Source organism: Vigna unguiculata, chromosome 1 (genome assembly GCF_037176805.1).
Source record: "Vigna unguiculata cultivar grain cowpea cultivar isolate G323 ecotype 2 chromosome 1, ASM3717680v1, whole genome shotgun sequence".
NCBI lineage: Eukaryota > Viridiplantae > Streptophyta > Magnoliopsida > Fabales > Fabaceae > Vigna > Vigna unguiculata.
In genome coordinates this window covers 35,313,380-35,331,557 of record NC_140792.1, presented here as the reverse complement: position 1 = coordinate 35,331,557, position 18,178 = coordinate 35,313,380, and the positions used below count along the sequence as shown (strand labels likewise).

General features: G+C 37.3%; 2 protein-coding genes, 1 non-coding gene and 1 pseudogene across 3 annotated transcripts; 2 read left to right on the top strand and 2 right to left on the bottom strand.

The window, feature by feature from the left end:
- The first annotated feature begins 408 nt into the window (after positions 1 to 408).
- LOC146888906 (uncharacterized) lies at positions 409 to 7,651 on the top strand. Its single transcript, XM_085670218.1, has 3 exons — positions 409 to 4,117; positions 4,220 to 5,113; positions 5,249 to 7,651. Exons 1-3 carry the CDS (start codon positions 548 to 550, stop codon positions 5,879 to 5,881), a joined length of 5,097 nt encoding a protein of 1,698 aa, XP_085526344.1. The 5' UTR covers positions 409 to 547; the 3' UTR covers positions 5,882 to 7,651.
- Positions 1,150 to 1,258, bottom strand: LOC114171517 (small nucleolar RNA R71). Its single transcript, XR_003601553.1, has one exon. It is a non-coding gene; the product is annotated as a small nucleolar RNA R71 (small nucleolar RNA).
- A 1,037-nt stretch (positions 7,652 to 8,688) lies between the features above and the next one.
- On the top strand, positions 8,689 to 9,756 carry LOC114190739 (uncharacterized). The gene has a single exon (XM_028079741.1). The coding sequence runs from the start codon at positions 8,689 to 8,691 to the stop codon at positions 9,754 to 9,756; it is 1,068 nt and encodes a 355-aa protein (XP_027935542.1).
- A 2,823-nt stretch (positions 9,757 to 12,579) lies between these two features.
- Positions 12,580 to 16,016, bottom strand: LOC114190733 (elongation factor Tu, mitochondrial-like; annotated as a pseudogene).
- Between the last annotated feature and the right edge of the window lie 2,162 nt (positions 16,017 to 18,178).

Here is an 18,178-nt window from a genome sequence, read left to right as displayed (position 1 = left end):
TAGTGTCCGAATCTGGCATTTAACTTCTGGATTTTTGTTTTGGTAGCTACGGAGCTTGTTTTAACTTGAAATTTTTTTTCCCCACTTCTAAGACGTTGAACTTGATAGGAAAAATAGCTAGAGCAATTGGTATGGTCTGAGTTAAGAGATTCAAAAAAATTTTGGACTGATTTTAAGTGAAACTTCAAAGGACCATAACTTTTGCTCTGGTTATCAGAATCACTATTATTTTATATGGATTTGGGGTAGAATTTGATTTCCTACCTTTCGTAACCGGCTACGCTGGTTTGCAAAATCAGATTCTCCAGAAAATGCTATTTTCTACATTTCAGCAATGTTTTTTGTGATTTTTCTTCATTTTTCTTACTTTTGAAAAATTGTTAAAAATACTTGTGCTTTGAGTTTTGATCTGATTTTTTTTGTGCTTCTGTTTGACCACTCAAAGGAATATCCTACCAATTTTCAAGTCATTTGAAGGTCGTTTGAGTATACTTGTAGTTATACCCTTTGTTATGCCAATATCACTACAATTAGTGCTTTTTGGTGCATGACTAGGGGAAACCCAAGTGAATTACAACCATTTGACCCTGAAATTGATAGGACATTCCACAGAGGAAGTAGGCATCTTAGGAATCCATCTTTGCATGTTGAATATTCAGTGACTTTTCCTGATTCTTCTGATTCTCATCACATTCCTGACACTCCTCATTCCTTGCATTCTGAGCATACTGTTTATTCTGAGCATTTTCATACTGATAACATGGCTCAACCTCCTCCACCTCCTCCACATCATGAGAGAACCATGAGTGAGCTCACTGCACCAGAGTTCACTTATGATAGTTTATGCATACAATACCCTGAGGAGGAGGTTCCATATGTGCTGAAAACTGGTTTAATACACTTGTTGTCAAAGTTTCATGGTCTTGCAGGTGAGGACCCGTGCAAACACTTGAAGCAGTTTCATGTCGTCTGTTCCACCATGAAGCCTGCAGATGTACAAGAGGACCATGTATACTTGAAGGCTTTCCCTCATTCTTTGGAGGGTAATGCGAAAGACTGGCTGTACTACCTAGCAACCAGGTCCATCACAAGCTGGGATGACCTTAAGAGATTGTTCCTTGCCAAGTTCTTTCCTGCTTCAAGGACAACAGCCATACGGAAGGAGATTTCTGGCATCAAGCAGCAATCTGGGGAGACCCTTTATGAGTACTGGGAGAGGTTCAAGAATCTCTGTTCAAGCTGTCCACACCATCAGATTTCTAAACATCTCCTTCTGCAGTATTTTTATGAAGGCTTGCACCACATGGATCGAAATATGATTGATGCCGCAAGTGGTGGTGCCCTTGGTAACATAACCCCAGCTGCAGCCAGGCAACTGATAGAAAACATGGCTTCAAATTCTCAACAATTTGGCACAAGGAGTGATGCCATAGTTGTTAGAGGTGTACATGATGTAAGGGCAGCCGAGTACACAAAGAAGTTGGAAAGTAAGATTGATGCTCTTACCTCACTTGTCAACCAACTTGCTTCCAATCAGAGAGCTCCAGCTGCAAGAGTTTGTGGCCTTTGTACATCTGTTGATCACTTTACAGACTCTTGCCCAGCGTTGCAACAACAGGCTGCTGCTGCTGCTTCTTCTTCTACACCAGTGGATACGCCTCAGGCCTATGCAGCAAATATTTTCAACAATAGGCCCCAACATCAACAACAGAACCATGATTTGTCAGCAAACAGATATAATCCAGGATGGAGGAATCACCCTAATTTGAGATGGGGAAACCAGGGTAACCAGCAGCCCCAACAATTTCAAAATGTGCAACCCCCTCCACAACAAAGAGTTGCACCTGCACCACAAGCTGCTCCTGTTCCACCTCTACCCACACCAGCTCCTGCTGTAGCACCTGCACCTTCTTCTTCTACTTCATTGGAGGAGTTAGTCAGGATGATGACCCTTCAAAATATGCAATTTCAGCAGGAGACTAGGGCCTCAATCCAGAGTTTGACAAATCAAATGGGGCAGATGGCCACTCAGCTAAACCAGGCACAGGCTCAGAATTCTGACAAGCTTCCATCACAGACGGTGGAAAATCCGAGGAATGTGAGTGCCATTACATTAACATCTGCGAAGAACATTGAAGTTCCCACTCCTGAGCCTACACCTCCAAAGGAAGCCGACCCTGCCAAACTTCAGAGAAAACGTGATGCTCATGCAGCTGGTCCTTCCACATCTGGTGCGACTTCTACACCTTCCACCTCTACTGCTGCACCTTCCATACCTCTTCCTTTCCCTCCAAGAGCCATTCCAAGCAAAAAGATGGAAGAGGTTGACAGGGAGATCTTGGAAACTTTTAGGAAGGTGGAGGTGAACATACCTCTGTTGGATGCCATAAAACAAATTTCCAGATATGCAAAGTTCTTGAAGGAGCTATGCACGCACAAAAGGAGGCTAAAAGGAAACGAAAAGATCAGCATGGGCAGAAACGTGTCAGCATTGATAGGTAAATCTGTTCCTCAGATTCCTGAGAAGTGCAAGGACCCAGGTACATTTTGTGTACCTTGCATCATAGGTAACAATAAATTTGAAAATGTAATGCTTGATCTTGGTGCTTCAATAAATGTAATGCCTCTATCTATTTTTAAATCTCTTTCTCTTGGACCCCTGCAACCTACGGGTGTGGTGATTCAGTTGGCAAATATAAGTGTTGCCCACCCCGCAGGTTTGGTTGATGATGTTTTGGTTCGTGTTGGTGAATTGATTTTCCCTGCTGATTTTTACATTCTTGATATGGAAGAGGGATTTTCACATGGTTCTGCACCAATCATTTTAGGCAGACCATTTTTGAAAACTGCACGAACCAAAATTGATGTCCATGCAGGTACTTTGTCCATGGAGTTTGATGATATTGTTGTGCGATTCAACATTCTGGATGCCATGAAACATCCTTCTGAGGATCATTCTGTTTTTCACGTGGATATTATTGATGATGCTGTTGATGGATTGATCTCTAATTTCCACTCTTTGCATGCACTTAAACATTCATTTGTGTCTGAGTTGTCTGAATTTGCATGCATTGATGATTCTGATTCTGATTCTAATTCTGATCCTAATGATGCTGAATATGGTGTGGATAATGTTGAATCTACTGAGTTTCACTCTCTGGATGTTGTACCTATTGACTTTGATGTTATACAATCAGGTTGCACTAACCATGTTGCAGGAAGTACATACGCATCTGATTGTTATGCTCAGGTACAGGTTGTGGAACCCATTTCTCCCCCCCCCCCTCTGGTTCCTGATATTCAGCCAGCATCCAGTACTCCAGAGTTGAAACCACTGCCAGACAACCTCAAGTATGTCTACTTAGAGGAGGAGGACAAACTGCCTGTCATCATTTCCACCTCCCTCACTGCTGAACAAGAGCAGAGGTTGTTGCAAGTTCTTAAGAAGCATAAGAAGGCAATTGGATGGACATTGGCTGACATCCCTGGTATTAGCCCATCAACATGCATGCACAGGATATTGTTGGAAGATGGAGCAAAGCCAGTGAGACAGCCACAGAGGCGACTCAACCCTGTCATCTCGGATGTTGTAAAGAAGGAGGTGACCAAGCTTCTACAAGCTGGGATCATCTACCCCATTTCTGACAGTCAGTGGGTTAGCCCCATCCATGTTGTTCCAAAGAAGACTGGCCTCACTGTAGTCAAGAACGAAAAAGAGGAGCTAATTCCAACAAGAGTGCAAAACAGTTGGAGGGTTTGCATTGACTACAGAAGGCTAAATCAAGAAACCAGAAAAGACCACTTCCCCCTGCCTTTTATTGATCAGATGCTTGAGCGCTTGGCAAGTAAGTCCCATTATTGCTTTCTTGATGGGTTTTCTGGTTATTTTCAAATTTGCATTGCACCTGAGGACCAAGAAAAAACCACATTCACCTGCCCCTTTGGCACTTTTGCCTATAGGAGGATGCTGTTTGGCCTATGCAATGCCCCTGGCACATTCCAGCGGTGCATGCTTAGCATTTTTAGTGATTTTCTTGAAAAATGCATAGAGGTGTTTATGGACGACTTTACTGTATATGGGTCCTCATTTGATGCATGTTTGGATAGTTTGGACAGAGTTTTAAACAGGTGCATCCAATCTAACCTTGTTCTCAATTTTGAGAAATGTCATTTCATGGTAGAACAAGGCATAGTATTGGGGCACATAATTTCAAAAAAGGGCATTGAAGTTAACCCTGCCAAGATCTCAATTATTTCACAATTGCCTTACCCCTCTTCTGTGCGAGAGGTTCGTTCTTTTCTTGGCCATGCAGGGTTTTACAGGCGCTTCATTCAAGACTTCAGTAAGAAGGCCCTCCCACTGTCTAACCTACTGCAAAAAGATGTTGACTTCATCTTTGATGAAGGATGCAAAGAGGCTTTTGATTGCCTCAAGAAGGCCTTGACCACAACTCCAATCATTCAGGCACCCGACTGGACAGCCCCATTTGAGCTTATGTGTGATGCATCCAACTATGCATTAGGGGCTGTTCTAGCTCAAAGGATTGATAAGCAGCCGAGGGTAATCTACTACGCCTCCAGGACATTAGATGCTGCCCAAGCAAACTATACCACAACAGAAAAAGAGTTCCTTGCGGTAGTTTTTGCACTTGAAAAGTTTCGATCTTATCTGCTTGGTTCTCCTGTTGTTGTGTTTACTGACCATGCAGCTCTTAAGTACCTGTTGAAGAAGGCAGAATCAAAACCTCGGCTGATAAGCTGGATGCTCTGGCTCCAAGAATTTGATTTGGAGATCCGTGATAGGAGCGGAGCACAAAACCTGGTTGCAGACCACCTAAGCAGGATTGAGAGGTCTACTGATGATGCTGCTACACCGATCCGGGATGACTTTCCCGATGAAAGTTTGTTGACACTCTCTACTTCTTCCTCACCTTGGTTTGCTAACATTGTTAATTATCTTGCTGCTTCTGTTTTTCCTCCCCTAGCATCCAGAGCTCAATGTGATAAACTCAAGAGTGATGCTAGGTATTACATTTGGTATGACCCCTATCTGTGGAAAATGTGCAGTGATCAGGTTACCAGGAGATGCATTCCGGACCATGAGATTGACTCGGTCCTCAAATTTTGTCATTCATCTGCACCTGGTGGTCACCTTGGCACACAAAAGACAGCTCGCAAGGTGCTAGATTGTGGATTTTATTGGCCCACCATCTTCAAGGATGCGTGGAGGATATGTAGCACGTGTGAGGAATGCCAACGAGCAGGAGGAGCCATTTCTTGGAGACAACAGATGCCTCAACAACCCATGCTATTTTGTGAGGTGTTTGACGTCTGGGGTATAGATTTCATGGGCCCTTTCCCTGTCTCTTTTGGTTTCACTTACATCTTGCTTGCTGTTGATTATGTTTCAAAATGGGTGGAAGCCAAACCCACTAGAACTAATGATGCTCGAGTTGTTGTGGACTTTGTTAGGTCTCACATATTTTGCAGGTTTGGAGTTCCTCGAGCTATTGTTAGTGACCAAGGCACCCATTTTTGCAACAGATCCTTGGGGGTTTTGCTTCAAAAGTACGGGGTTGTGCAAAAACATTCTACACCATATCACCCCCAAACTAATGGGCAAGCCGAGATCTCAAATAGAGAAATCAAGAGGATCTTGGAGAAGATTGTGCAGCCCAACAGGAAGGATTGGAGCAATAGACTTGAGGATGCTCTATGGGCTCACAGGACTGCTTACAAGGCACCTATAGGGATGTTTCCTTATCGGGTTGTCTTTGGTAAGCCATGCCACCTTCCAGTGGAGATAGAGCATCGAGCCTACTGGGCTGTCAAGTCATGCAACTTCTCTCTTGATCAAGCTGGGGAGGAAAGGAAGCTGTAGTTGAACGAGTTGGATGAGATCCGTTTGGAGGCATATCAGAACTCTATGTTCTACAAGGAGAAGACCAAGAGATTCCATGATAGCTCCATTGCTAGAAAGGAGTTTGTTGTTGGTCAGCAAGTTTTACTATATAACTCCAGACTTGGACTCATGGGGGGTAAGTTGAGATCAAAGTGGATTGGTCCTTTTGTTGTCACTAATGTTTATCCTTATGGTGCAGTTGAAATCAAAAGCCAGTCCACAGATAAGAGCTTCAAAGTGAATGGGCATCGTCTTAAGCCATTCCTCAGCAATCCTGCCTTGGTGGATACTGTTGTGGAGGAAACTTCCCTGCTTGACCCCACTGCTATTTCACCATGATTCAGGGAGTTTTCTTTCCCTTTCTTTCTCCTTCTTCTTTACTTTTATTGCACTTGTCCAGGTCTGTCCGTCTGTTGTTGTTCCCGTTTGTTTGTTTCATTTTTGTTAATTAGTGTTAGTTAGTGTGTTATGTTTTTGCTTTCTGTTTGGAACACTCATTTCACTCTTGGAGGATGAGTTGTTGGTTATTCTGTGAACTGTTATCCTTGCTTTGTCTTTGCATGTCAACTTGCTTTTGGAATTAGTTTACCCTGTGTAAGAATTTGAGCCACTCTCTGTTCTTTGATTGTGTGATATATGACTCTTGAATGCTTGCACAGTGGCCATGGCTTGACTCTTTCTGAATGCCTTTCTGATTCACATGCATGTTGGGATATGATTTAGGCAATTTTGTTCTGTGAGCCTACAACCAGATGAGCCTACCTTGAACTGTTTCCGTTGATACCCCTTTTTGAGCCTGCATACCCTTTCATTGTTTTACAGCTCATTACAAGCCCTTAGCCTGAAAAACCATGATTATTCCTACCTTAGGAAATTTTGGAGCTTTGGAATTGTTTTGGGAATGGGTGCTCAATTAAGTGTGGTCGCGCACAACAAGTGTGGTTGTGCGCGCACTTGTTGTTGGTTCTTGGAATTGCTCATTTGTACACCAAAGTGGGATTTCAAAATTGTTGTTTCTCTGCATGTTCTCTGTATAGAAAAAAAAAGAAAAAAAAAGAAAAAAAAAAGAAAAGAAAAGAGAATAAAGAAAAGAAATAAAAAGGAGTTTGGATTTGAGCATTGTGTGAGAACCGAAGTTGGAAGTGTTGGTGTTTGGGATTACTTTCATGATTGATTGAGACTTATTCCCCACTGCTCCTCTATTTCCTTGGTTGCTTAGCTACTTATCCATATGTTCCACACCTTGTCCTCAGCCCCATTACAACCTTGAAAAGTCCTTCTGATCTTGACCTGCATGTGTTTCTGGTTTGGTTGTTCGTTCTAGAGGCTTGCCAAGTCTGTTTGATGTTTGTTTTTCAAGGGTGCTTTGAGAGTAAACAGTAGCCTAGAGATTTGAGTGATACAGTGCATATTTCGTGAGGTTATGTTGCTTTCAATTCTCTGCTTAAGCTGAACTGAGTACTTGACATGTTTTGAACTGCTTGGATGATGTTCACGGATACCTTGCAGCTTTGAATCCTTCTGTGTTAGATGTGTTTCCATTTGTCTGTGTCGAGTCCGTTTGTCATGTGTCTGTTTGTCTTGTGTCTTTTGTCTCTCTTGTTATGTTTGTGATGTCCTTGCTTTGCTTTACTCTTTAATTTTGCCCAGGAGTGCAAAAGGGTAAGTGTGGTCGATTTTGATGAGTCATTATTTTCTTCTATTCCACTAGCCTTTGTGCACCCATTAGACAGTTGATTAGTGCTTAATTGTTCATCATTAGAGTGTTTTTCATCTGTTGGGCATTATTGGGCCATTGTTCCGAATTTGGACTAATTTCACATTATTTGGCCTAATTTTTGTTTTTAATTATTTTTAGGTATTTGGGTGAAGCAATTTTGGAGCTTGGACATTAATATTTAGTTGAAGAAACTTTCCACATCATTGCCACATCATTTCCATGTCATTTCCACGTCAGCAAAGTCAATGGGTCAACATTTGAGGCCCATAGTGGCATTTTTGTAATTCTGCGGCTTATAATGGCAGTTTTGTAATTCTGAGTGGCATGGGTGATATGACCACGAATTAGGTCTGCATGAGAAGAAGGCAGCCGCTCATTCATCTTCAACCTCTCTTCAAAACCTCCATTTTCGTTCTCCAAGCTTCCATGGACGTCCCCCTTGCGGTTTTTCACGTTTTTGGCTCATTTTTACCATTTTTATGCATATTTGACAACACCCATTGAGGGTTTTACGTTTGGAATTCGTTTTCTTGGTTGGGCAGTTCGGTTTGTGGATTTTATTGACTTGGAACAATACCCATTCATGGGGTTTTCGCATTTATATATGATAACACTGTTTTGCATTCCATTTAAGCTTTGAAATCTCAATTTTTGCTCTTAAATTGCGTTTTCAGATTTGAAGGGTTCTTGGTTCTTGGTTCTGATTTTTGTGATTTCAGTTTTGAAGTGAGAGACGCAACTTCAAGAAAGGGTTCAGTGAGAGACGAAACCCACCGTGCTCAATGAAGAAGAAGGGTTTGAAATCCAAGCGAGAGACGAAAGGTTAAAGAAATTGGGGATTTAGGGTTCTTCGAAACCCTTGAGAATCAGATTTGGGGATTATCTTGATTAGGGCTGCCAACGTTTGGTGACTTCAAATTCGAAATAGACAACCTAAAAACTACGTTGTTTTTTGGTTGATTCTAAACAAAGCATTCATTCATCTACGATCACAGAACTAATGCAGTCTCTCAAGTCACACCATGTTGTTTCATCTTCTCTTTTCAATCAATTCTCTTATCAGTCTATGACATTCTTCCTCTCTTTCTCAACCAAAAGCCGTTGCCTACACTTCAACGAAACCACTTCAATAATTGATTACCTGAATTCCGACTTGCAGTTCTCCAGAACCCAATCCCTTTATGTCTCCAAACGTGTTTCAGGGTGCAGATTCCCTCAAAACCCCTTATCAGTGCTCACTTTCTTCAAAATAATAGGCTTTTCCCAAAGCCAGATTCTCTCCCTGATTCGTCAAAGACCCCAGATATTGTTTACAAACGTTGAGAAAATCTTGAGACCCAAAATTCAGCTCTTTCAGATGTCTGGATTCCAGGGTTACGAGTTATGCAGCTTCATTTCAAAGAATCCCTCCATTTTGACTCATAGCTTGAAGAAAACATTGGTCCCCTCAGTTGAAGCTATTAGGAAAATTGTCTATGACCAGAAAGATTTTATTCTTGTTTTGCACAGATGTGGCTGGATACTCCCAAAGTACAAAAGAATTATGGAGAATGTCGTCTTCTTGGTGAGTTGTGGCATTCTTGGGACTCATCTTTCATTGCTACTCAAACTTCATCCAAGGCTTTTCGTTGCACAGCGGTCTACTATTGAAAACAATGTTTCTCGAGCTGTAGACTTGGGTTTCCTTGAAAATTCAAGAATGCTTGTCCATGCAATTCATACATTAAGTTGTTTGAGCGATAAAACATTTGAGAGAAAGTTGAAACTAATTAATTGTTTTGGTTTTTCGAAGGATGAGGGCCTACAAATGTTCAAGAGAACCCCGACTTTGTTTAGAACATCAGAGAAGAAGTTGAAAATTGGAATGAAATTCTTCTTGCATACAGTTAAGCTGCCCAAGTCAGTCCTTATTCACCAGCCTAAGATTTTAATGTACAGCATGGAGGATCGCGTGCTTCCTCGATATAAAGTCTTCCAACTGTTGAAATCAAAAAATCTCTGCAAGAAAGTCCCCAGTTATATTCATGTGTTCTGCTTGTCTGAGGAGATGTTCTTGGACAAGTATATATCACAGTTCAGAGAAAATGCAGAGGAGTTATTAGTAGCATACAAGGGTCATTTTCTGGAGGCATAACCATACCTTCAATTCTGTTTTTTCACTCTTCCACAGGGTTCTAATACTGAAATTATTTAGATAGTGTTGTGCATAACCATGGAATGTCTCATTGTAGTAATGAAGATGGCTCGTTTATTGTATCTGTTTATTGATTATGCATCTTTCTTTCCCATGGTAATTTGGTGGTCATAAGAACCTTGGAAGATCCACACGAAAATAAGCAATCCACTTTGACTGCTCCTTTAAAGAGGTATGCAGAGTATACTTTTCTTGATCTTGTTGACTTGTTCCCCAGCTGGGATATGCTCCAATGTTGAATTGTAAAATTAGCCTGTATTCATCTTCCAGCACCCTTGTTTAGCTTTTAAATCGCTGAGCATTAATTAGACTGTTTCTATGTTGTGAATTATGTAAGTTAATTTGATTAGTCAAATTTGTATGTGCCTAAGTAGGATTGATATCGAGTTTCCTTTTACTCCCTTCCACCTTCTACTATTAAGAGAGAAAAAATCAAGAAGAACGTGGGTTGCATTAGTAAATCTTAGGTGGTACTTGAAAGTTGAAACCATTGAGACATTATTATGCTGCTTTATTGTCAACGTTTAAGACTGCTTTTTTTTAATGGCTTTTCAATGAGGGACTAAAGGTATGCATCACTGCTTTCACTTGTTTATCACTGGAATATATTTGGTAGTATTTGAACTAAGCTAAAAAATGCCAAAATATAATCCCTTCAACTGCAGCTGCAACAAATCTTCTTACAATCTCTTTCCCTTACAAGATGGACCATTCTTTGCTGTGACAGTTTCATCTTGTCACCTTGCAGTGGCCCTCCAGCCCCGTCTTATGATTTCCTGACTCAACAGCTAAACCTGAAAACAATCAAAGAAGAGTTCATATTTTGTATATTAATTCTGATGCATTATCTTTGAAGGTCCGTCTCATGATATTTTGTATCACTCTTCTGCAGGGTTGTTATATTATAATAGATAAATATTACAATAGACAACATATGTATATAAGGACACACATTAAAAGAAATAATTATCTATTTATTTTAAAAATCAAATAATTTTAAAAATAATCTTTAGAAATACATACCGTGGGTTAAATCGATTCAATATAGAATTCGAGCATTTTAGAGATTTGTATGAAGATTTTAAATTTAAAAAACTAATAATACTATTTAAGAACTAAAATAATAATTTATTAGATATTAAAGGTTATAGTTGAAATATATTTTTATTTTTATGGTAAATCAGTTTAATAATAAATCAAATGAATAAAATAATTATTCAGAGAAGTAATACTTTAAACATAATATATTCTTTAATAATTCATTAAATGACCAACTAATTATAAATTCTAAAATTATAAATTTAATATAATAATAAAACAAAAAAAAAATATTACTTCTCTAAATATAGGGAGCCCATTAACTATAATATAGTAACATTCGCAAGAAATTTTTTTTCTTCTAGTCTCTAAAATACGCCATTTCAAAGTATAGTTTATTGTTAACTCTACTTGGTTACATAGTGAACTAATTTTCAAGTCTTTTATTAATGGTGGTAAATTCAAAACCCCATTACCATTATGAAAAAGCAGATAAGTTCTTGCATGTGATTGTTAGGTGTAATAAAGTAGTTTCGAACCATAGTGTAGTCAAAGTTCTCTCTAATAACAACCGTCCCACCTTAAAAAAACACTTACGGGAATCATAAAAGCTGGTCCAGTATTTTGAATTTGAGTCAAAATAACTGGTTCTAGAAGTGTCAAGTTTGGTACATAATGGTTTGTTTTCTAAAAGATGGTGGTAGTGACATAAATCAGCGGTGGAACCGGGAAGAGTAAATGGTATAAGAAAGAAGAAATCTTTGGCATGAGTTGAAAATTAGAACTTTGTTTCTTTCGAGCTGCATGACTTGGACTCGCTTTCCCCCCCTCTCTTTCTGTCTTTTGTGAAAGAACATGACAACGTTAAACTATCTATTAACTGAGATAAATGTGGAAGCAATACTCAACCAACAACGTTAGATTGAGATAAATTTAACTACGGTTGATACACTACACCATGAACATGCAAAAATAAAATTCCAGAAACATATTCGTTTTAATGTTTGGTATGGTAGGAGCCACTTACATTCTGGCTCTCTGATCGTAATTTAAAATTCAACAAGTGCGATGAGTTGTTTAATTTCCACATAAAGACACACGAATAATAATTACCCATAACCACATAAGCATCTTATATATATGGGAATGACGTGATTCTTGCAAGCTACAACTGAAACTTTTGTTTATTTCGCCAATTCTGAAGAAGGGTCCTCTTGGAATCTGATACCATCTAGCTGCTCCATGGAAAACTCTCATGTTTGTGAGGGTGGGAGAGGAAGATACTGATTTTTGATGAAAGAGATAAATGTTTATGTTTATTTTTTTTGCTTTTTATTATGATAATAACAGATAATTAAAACAGCAGTATACAATACTAACCATAGAATTATCAAGTACTTAAAGAAAATCTCTTCCTTTTATTTTATTTCCTTGAGAAGATTAGGACTAAGCCGTCAACTTTGGCCATGGTTCAATGTTACTGTATATACATCAGTACTTGGTTGTTTTGGAGTTTGACACCATTATATTCCGTGGAAATTTAGAAAAAGCTCTTCTTAATCGCTGTTCAGAATCTTAACTGGATAGCTCCTACGAAAAACAATTAGTCCTCATACACATACCTATTCAAAACATGTCACTATTTCTTTCTTATTTTAGTTCATAATCTTCCATTTACACCCTCATAACACACTATAAAACAAGTTACACCAACTCAACTTATAATCATTTGAGCTTAACCAAGTTTGTCGAGAAACCATATACCTTGCATCGAACACTTTTCAAACCAACCTGCATCATGGAACAGGAACTCATCAAGTTCAAAGGTTCATGGAAAGGCAACAAGAGTTGCTTCAAGTGAAGCTGGATATGATCCAAGGATGAGGTGGCGTGCTGCTAATCCAGCAGTAGAGACCACACGCGCTTGGAAGGGACAACATGGTCGTGCAGCGAACTCAGATAACACCTCACTTGATAACGATGAAACTTTCAACAGTTTCATTCGACGTGCCAAGGGTAAACTTAGAACCGTGTCCCACATCGGTCGGGAGCAGAGCAATGTTACACCTGTACCACTACGAGATGATGACGAGGCTAATGCTAGGGATAACCTAAACGACCAGTTTTCGAATTTTATCAAGAGTTCGAAGAAGAAGTTGAGAAGTACATCAAGCATGAGGAAGCATGGTTCCTTCAACAAACGGTGACCATTGATAAACCAGGGAACCTCAAAGAGAGTGATTTGACATATGGGTCCATCCAATATTCTGTTATATATACTGCATGAAAATAAGATCCTAAGCCATGCAAGCATTATTATACTTTACATTTTTTTCTATTTCAAGCACAGTAAATGTGAAATGTTTCTTTGGGGGGAATAATTTCGACTGGTTTATTTTTTGTTTGTAAGAAATTAATATACATTGATGTTTTGTCTTTAATGAAAGGTTTCTGATTAATCTGTAGTGTTTTTATTGAAAGAATAATTAATATCAGTTTATTAACAGGAAGGATCAGAGGGCAGCTATATATAGGAAATGACTCAATGAACATACATACCTGCATTAGACCCAACACCTCTACTTCTTCACCGACTTTAATGACGCCTTGTTCAACACGGCCAGTGGCAACTGTTCCACGTCCCTTCATCACAAATGAAAAATATAAAGCAGCTGAAATGATGGAAACCATTGCCCCCATATTTATTTATGTCCATACAATCCAATATATGTAATGAAACAAATGCAGATTTTGAGAGAACTAAGTGTTGAAAATAGAAATTTTGATATTCTCTTTAAGGAAAAAAAAAACAATTATATGAGACAACAGTTTTTAAAGCACTATGTTAAGATTTAAATTACCACTGCGTCATATCATTACAAAGAGCAAGGCCGTAACAAATGCTACCTCCTTTCCTTTTTTATTCTTCAAAAACCCTAGACCGAATTAAGAATTTGAAATTTAAGATTTTGAAATTTTATCCTTCACCTAACTAGAGATTTAGAAGAACAAGAAAGAATTTGTTAAAGTGACCACAGTTACAAAGATGACCGGTATTATAAACATCTATTCCACATATGCTCTAGTGTTCATAATCACATCTGCTTATGATGTTAAGCACATCAATAATTGTTGTAGTTTGAGTGAACTGAAGGAGCATATAAGGAATTTAAAGCAATTTTAACGTAAACAGAATAGTAATAAATAGTACTTCTTAAACAGTGTCGTTACCTAAACGGTGTTTATACTGGAGCAGATGGAAAGTGATAGAACATGATAAAAACACAAGACTTACATTACAAATTGTAACAATTTTATAACTGAGGCCATCTTTACTTGAATGAATCTGCTTTCTTCAAAAATTAACCCAAAAAATAAAGTTCAGGTCCTTTTACCTGAATTGAGAACACATCTTCAATTGGCATTAGGAAGGGCTTGTCAAGTTGGCGAATAGGGTCAGGAATGTATGCATCTACAGCATCCATTAATTTTAGAATGGCTTGTCTTCCAATCTCGTCATTTGTACCCTGTAAAGCAGACAACGCTGAACCTCTAATGATCGGGATTTCATCCCCAAGGAACTTGTAGAAGCACAGTAGCTCTGCAAAAAACATTATCATAAAAACACATTTTAGCAAACACAAAGATTACAGAAACTTAAGCAGGTTTATTCATTTTCTGAGCATGGACAAGAGAAGAGAAGCCTTAGAGAAACACCCTACCACGTAACTCCATTTCTACAAGCTCCAACAACTCTGGATCATCAACAACATCAACTTTATTTAGAAAGCAAACAAGAGATGGCACACCAACCTGCATAATACATTTAAAGATAAAATATGTCAATCTAGAAGTAAGGAGAAAGGTGTAGACGTTCTAGGTATATATATACAAACCACATCAGTAGAATACCTACTTGGCGAGCAAGAAGAATGTGCTCCTTGGTTTGAGGCATTGGTTCATCATGTGCAGATACAACAAGTATACCACCATCCATCTGGGCAGCTCCCGTAATCATATTCTGAAAAAAAAAATAGACAATTATAAAGCATACAGTGAACAAGAATTAATTTCTTATTTAAACTAAATAAAACCATTAGATAAACCATCTAGTAAGTACATCAAGGCAAGCTGGAATGCTAAACCCACCAGCATTCATGGAAAATAGGAATCTGACAAATGCAGTTGTTGCCAATATACAGTGTAATCAATACCTATAAAATATATTTTGTTACAAACTAATCTACTTCCAAATTCCTAGCATAAATTTTCCATCTCATTTTGAAAAGAAGGTCAGGCTACACAAGCACCAAAATATGCTAAATTCCACAATTAACTATTATACAAGGTAAAATTGCTTAAATTTGTTCGCCACAACTTAGCCACCCAGCTTCCGTTAGGCAATTGATAACTCCAATAAAAAAAACATTCTTAGAGAAACTAAACCAAATTCGAAAGCTTACTTTAACATAATCTGCGTGTCCAGGGCAGTCCACATGCGCATAATGTCGTTTTGCAGTCTCATACTCCACATGAGCCTGAAAACCGAAATATAGAGCAAGCATACATATCAACAGAAAACAACACAATCGATTGCAAGACCAAAAGAGTGCGATTCCATACCGTTGCAATGGTGATTCCTCTCTTCTTCTCTTCAGGAGCCTTGTCAATTTCATCAAAGGCCACAGCCTTAGCCTTCCCTTCATCTGCAAGCACCTGATCAAACCTAATTGAGTAATAAACACCAAAACATCCACCTCAACACACATTTAAACAAAGAGTGAATCAAGACCTTGGTGATTGCCGCAGTTAGCGTGGTCTTCCCATGATCCATGTGTCCAATAGTTCCGACATTAACGTGAGGCTTCCTGCAAAGTCAAACAATAAGATGAACAAAACAAGTAAAAGACATACTAATAACGATTACTGTTACTTGTATATTTTAAATTTTGCGACGAAAAAGAGAAAGCGAGAGTGTTACGTTCTGGTGAAAGTTGCCATGGATCTCCACCATGGATTGGAATTGAAAGAATAGAAGGAGGTGGAGGTGGAGTCACTGGAGTAGAGAGAGGAGAACGAGATACGGAAGAGTGGATTTGAGAGGCTAAGGGGAAGAGGCGGCGAGAAGTGGAAGAGGAGTGTCTGAGAAGAAGAGTGGCCATTGAAGAAGTGATGAGGAGAATGAAAAGCCCTAACTATGGAGTGCAGAGGCGAGGGTTTTAGGAGAAGGAAGACAAAAGCGAAGAGCAGTGAGTGCGAAGAGCGAGGGTTTTAGAATGGGCGCCCGACACCGACCCGTCATATTCGTGCGGCCCAATTCGAGCACTCTCATAATGTTTCGGGGCACATACATACTTCTTTTTTTTCTGTTACAAATGTTTTTTTCTTCTTGCTCCGACAGAAAATATTTGAAGTGATTTTTATCTTATTGACTTAATTTAAAGTTTTAGATAAATGAATTAATTCGTGTCTGGTTTAACTTATTTAGTTAAATGGTATCTTTTGGTAAATTTTAGGTATATTTTATGAGAAATAATTCTGTTCGAGGTAGAAAAAATTATATATTAGGACAGGGTTATTCTGGTTCAAAAACTGACCATTTTTCTCTTTATTTTATTTTTTTTATGAAAATGCATTAACTTGTGATAAGTATAAATAAAATGAATAAATAAATTAAAAGATAATTTATGTAATATAGGTTTTACTTGTTTGTTTAGTATAGATGCTTTATATTCAACTTTTTTCATTTTGAGTCAACTCTAATTTTCTTTTCTTATTTTTTAAACGAATGTATAGATAGGAGTTTTATACTTTTAGTCGGTATTTCCTCTTTTGAATTTTTAAACGAATGTATATAATTGTTTCTTTGCTTAAAATCATTTGCTTTTGTCGATGAAATCATATAAAATAGTTACGTATTGTTGCTCTTTTGTAAGCAATAAAATATTTTCGATTTTAATGTTGTGATACTTTTCAATTAAATTTGTTTTTTAAGAAACTTTTAAAGGACAATGTTCTCTTTGCATCTTTTACTCCTTATCAATCTTTATTAGTATACTTTGACTTCAATTGAAGGGAGCCTAGTGGTTGATTGGATGATTCAATTTCTATTTTAAACTCTCCTTTGGTTGATGGAAATATCATGGTGAAAGAAAAAAGAAAAATTTAATGATGGGAAGTTGCTTGATGATGGACAATCTCTATCTTGTACTTCTAAGATTTAGTTTTAGACATGTTCCTACAAAACTTAAGTGCTCATATTTTTGCACTATTATTTTGGTAGACTTCAAGATTTAATAATTTATAATATTTTTGTTGATGTTAATTTTTATTGTATATTTTCTTATCATACATATTAATATGTATGATACAAAAAATATGTAATAAATATCAATATCAACAAAAATATTATAAGTTATTAAATTACAAATTAAAACTTGATATAATGTATCAACTTATATTGAACTATGGATTATTTATAATATTATATATTAGAAAAAATGGTTAAAATTGAATTCGGATATATATATATATATATATATATATATATATATATATATTAATAAATAAATAAAGGTTAAAGCTTCTAACCAGAACCTTGATCATGCAAAAAATTGTGTTAGGTGTACAAACATATTTAATATTTATTTTATATAACTTAAATCTATATTTACCTGTATTTTTCTATTATATTTTCTTTTTTCCTTTTAATTTACAAAATTATTATCTCGTTTTAATATGATTTTTATTTTATATGATGGTGAAAATAACTATTCTTGTTTTTGTTTTTTGTGTATAGCTTTTTGTTCTCGATTCATTTGAACATATACTTTGCTGGTTGGATTTGTTATTTTGAGCCAATTCCTCCGAGAAATTGACTTTCATACGAATCTTTGAAAACATGAAACAAATTAAAAGTAGAAAACAATTTATAAAATGTAATAGTTTTTCTTCGTATTGTTAATCACTTTGACTATACATTTAAATTTAGCACGACAGTGAATTGAAATTAATATTATCATTTTTAAAAACACTTTATGAACAATATTGATATAGTACAATTCGGTTAAAATAGTATAGTCCAAATTAAAATTAATATAGTTTGATTCAAAAGTGTAATTAGAAAAAATGTTTGGTTCATAACAGTTGGTTCATATCGTTGTTCGGTTCACTAAATTCAGTTTAGTTTGTTAGAATAAAAGACAATTCAATTCAATTTGTTTGAATAAAATTAACGAAAATTTGTATGAATTAAATATTAAATATGTGACAATAATACTGACTTTGTATGTGGTAATGACACTTGCTTGACATATGACACTGC

What these genes read in the sequence shown, in the direction of transcription:
- LOC146888906 (XM_085670218.1), top strand. Translation starts at nt 548, where the DNA reads ATGACTAGGGGAAACCCAAGTGAATTACAACCATTTGACCCTGAAATT. An exon ending in GTTTGGATAGTTTGGACAGA is followed by an intron (nt 4,118 to 4,219) that starts GTTTTAAACAGG and finishes ATTTCAAAAAAG; the next exon opens with GGCATTGAAGTTAACCCTGC. An exon ending in CGGACCATGAGATTGACTCG is followed by an intron (nt 5,114 to 5,248) that starts GTCCTCAAATTT and finishes AGCACGTGTGAG; the next exon opens with GAATGCCAACGAGCAGGAGG.
- LOC114190739 (XM_028079741.1), top strand. Translation starts at nt 8,689, where the DNA reads ATGACATTCTTCCTCTCTTTCTCAACCAAAAGCCGTTGCCTACACTTC.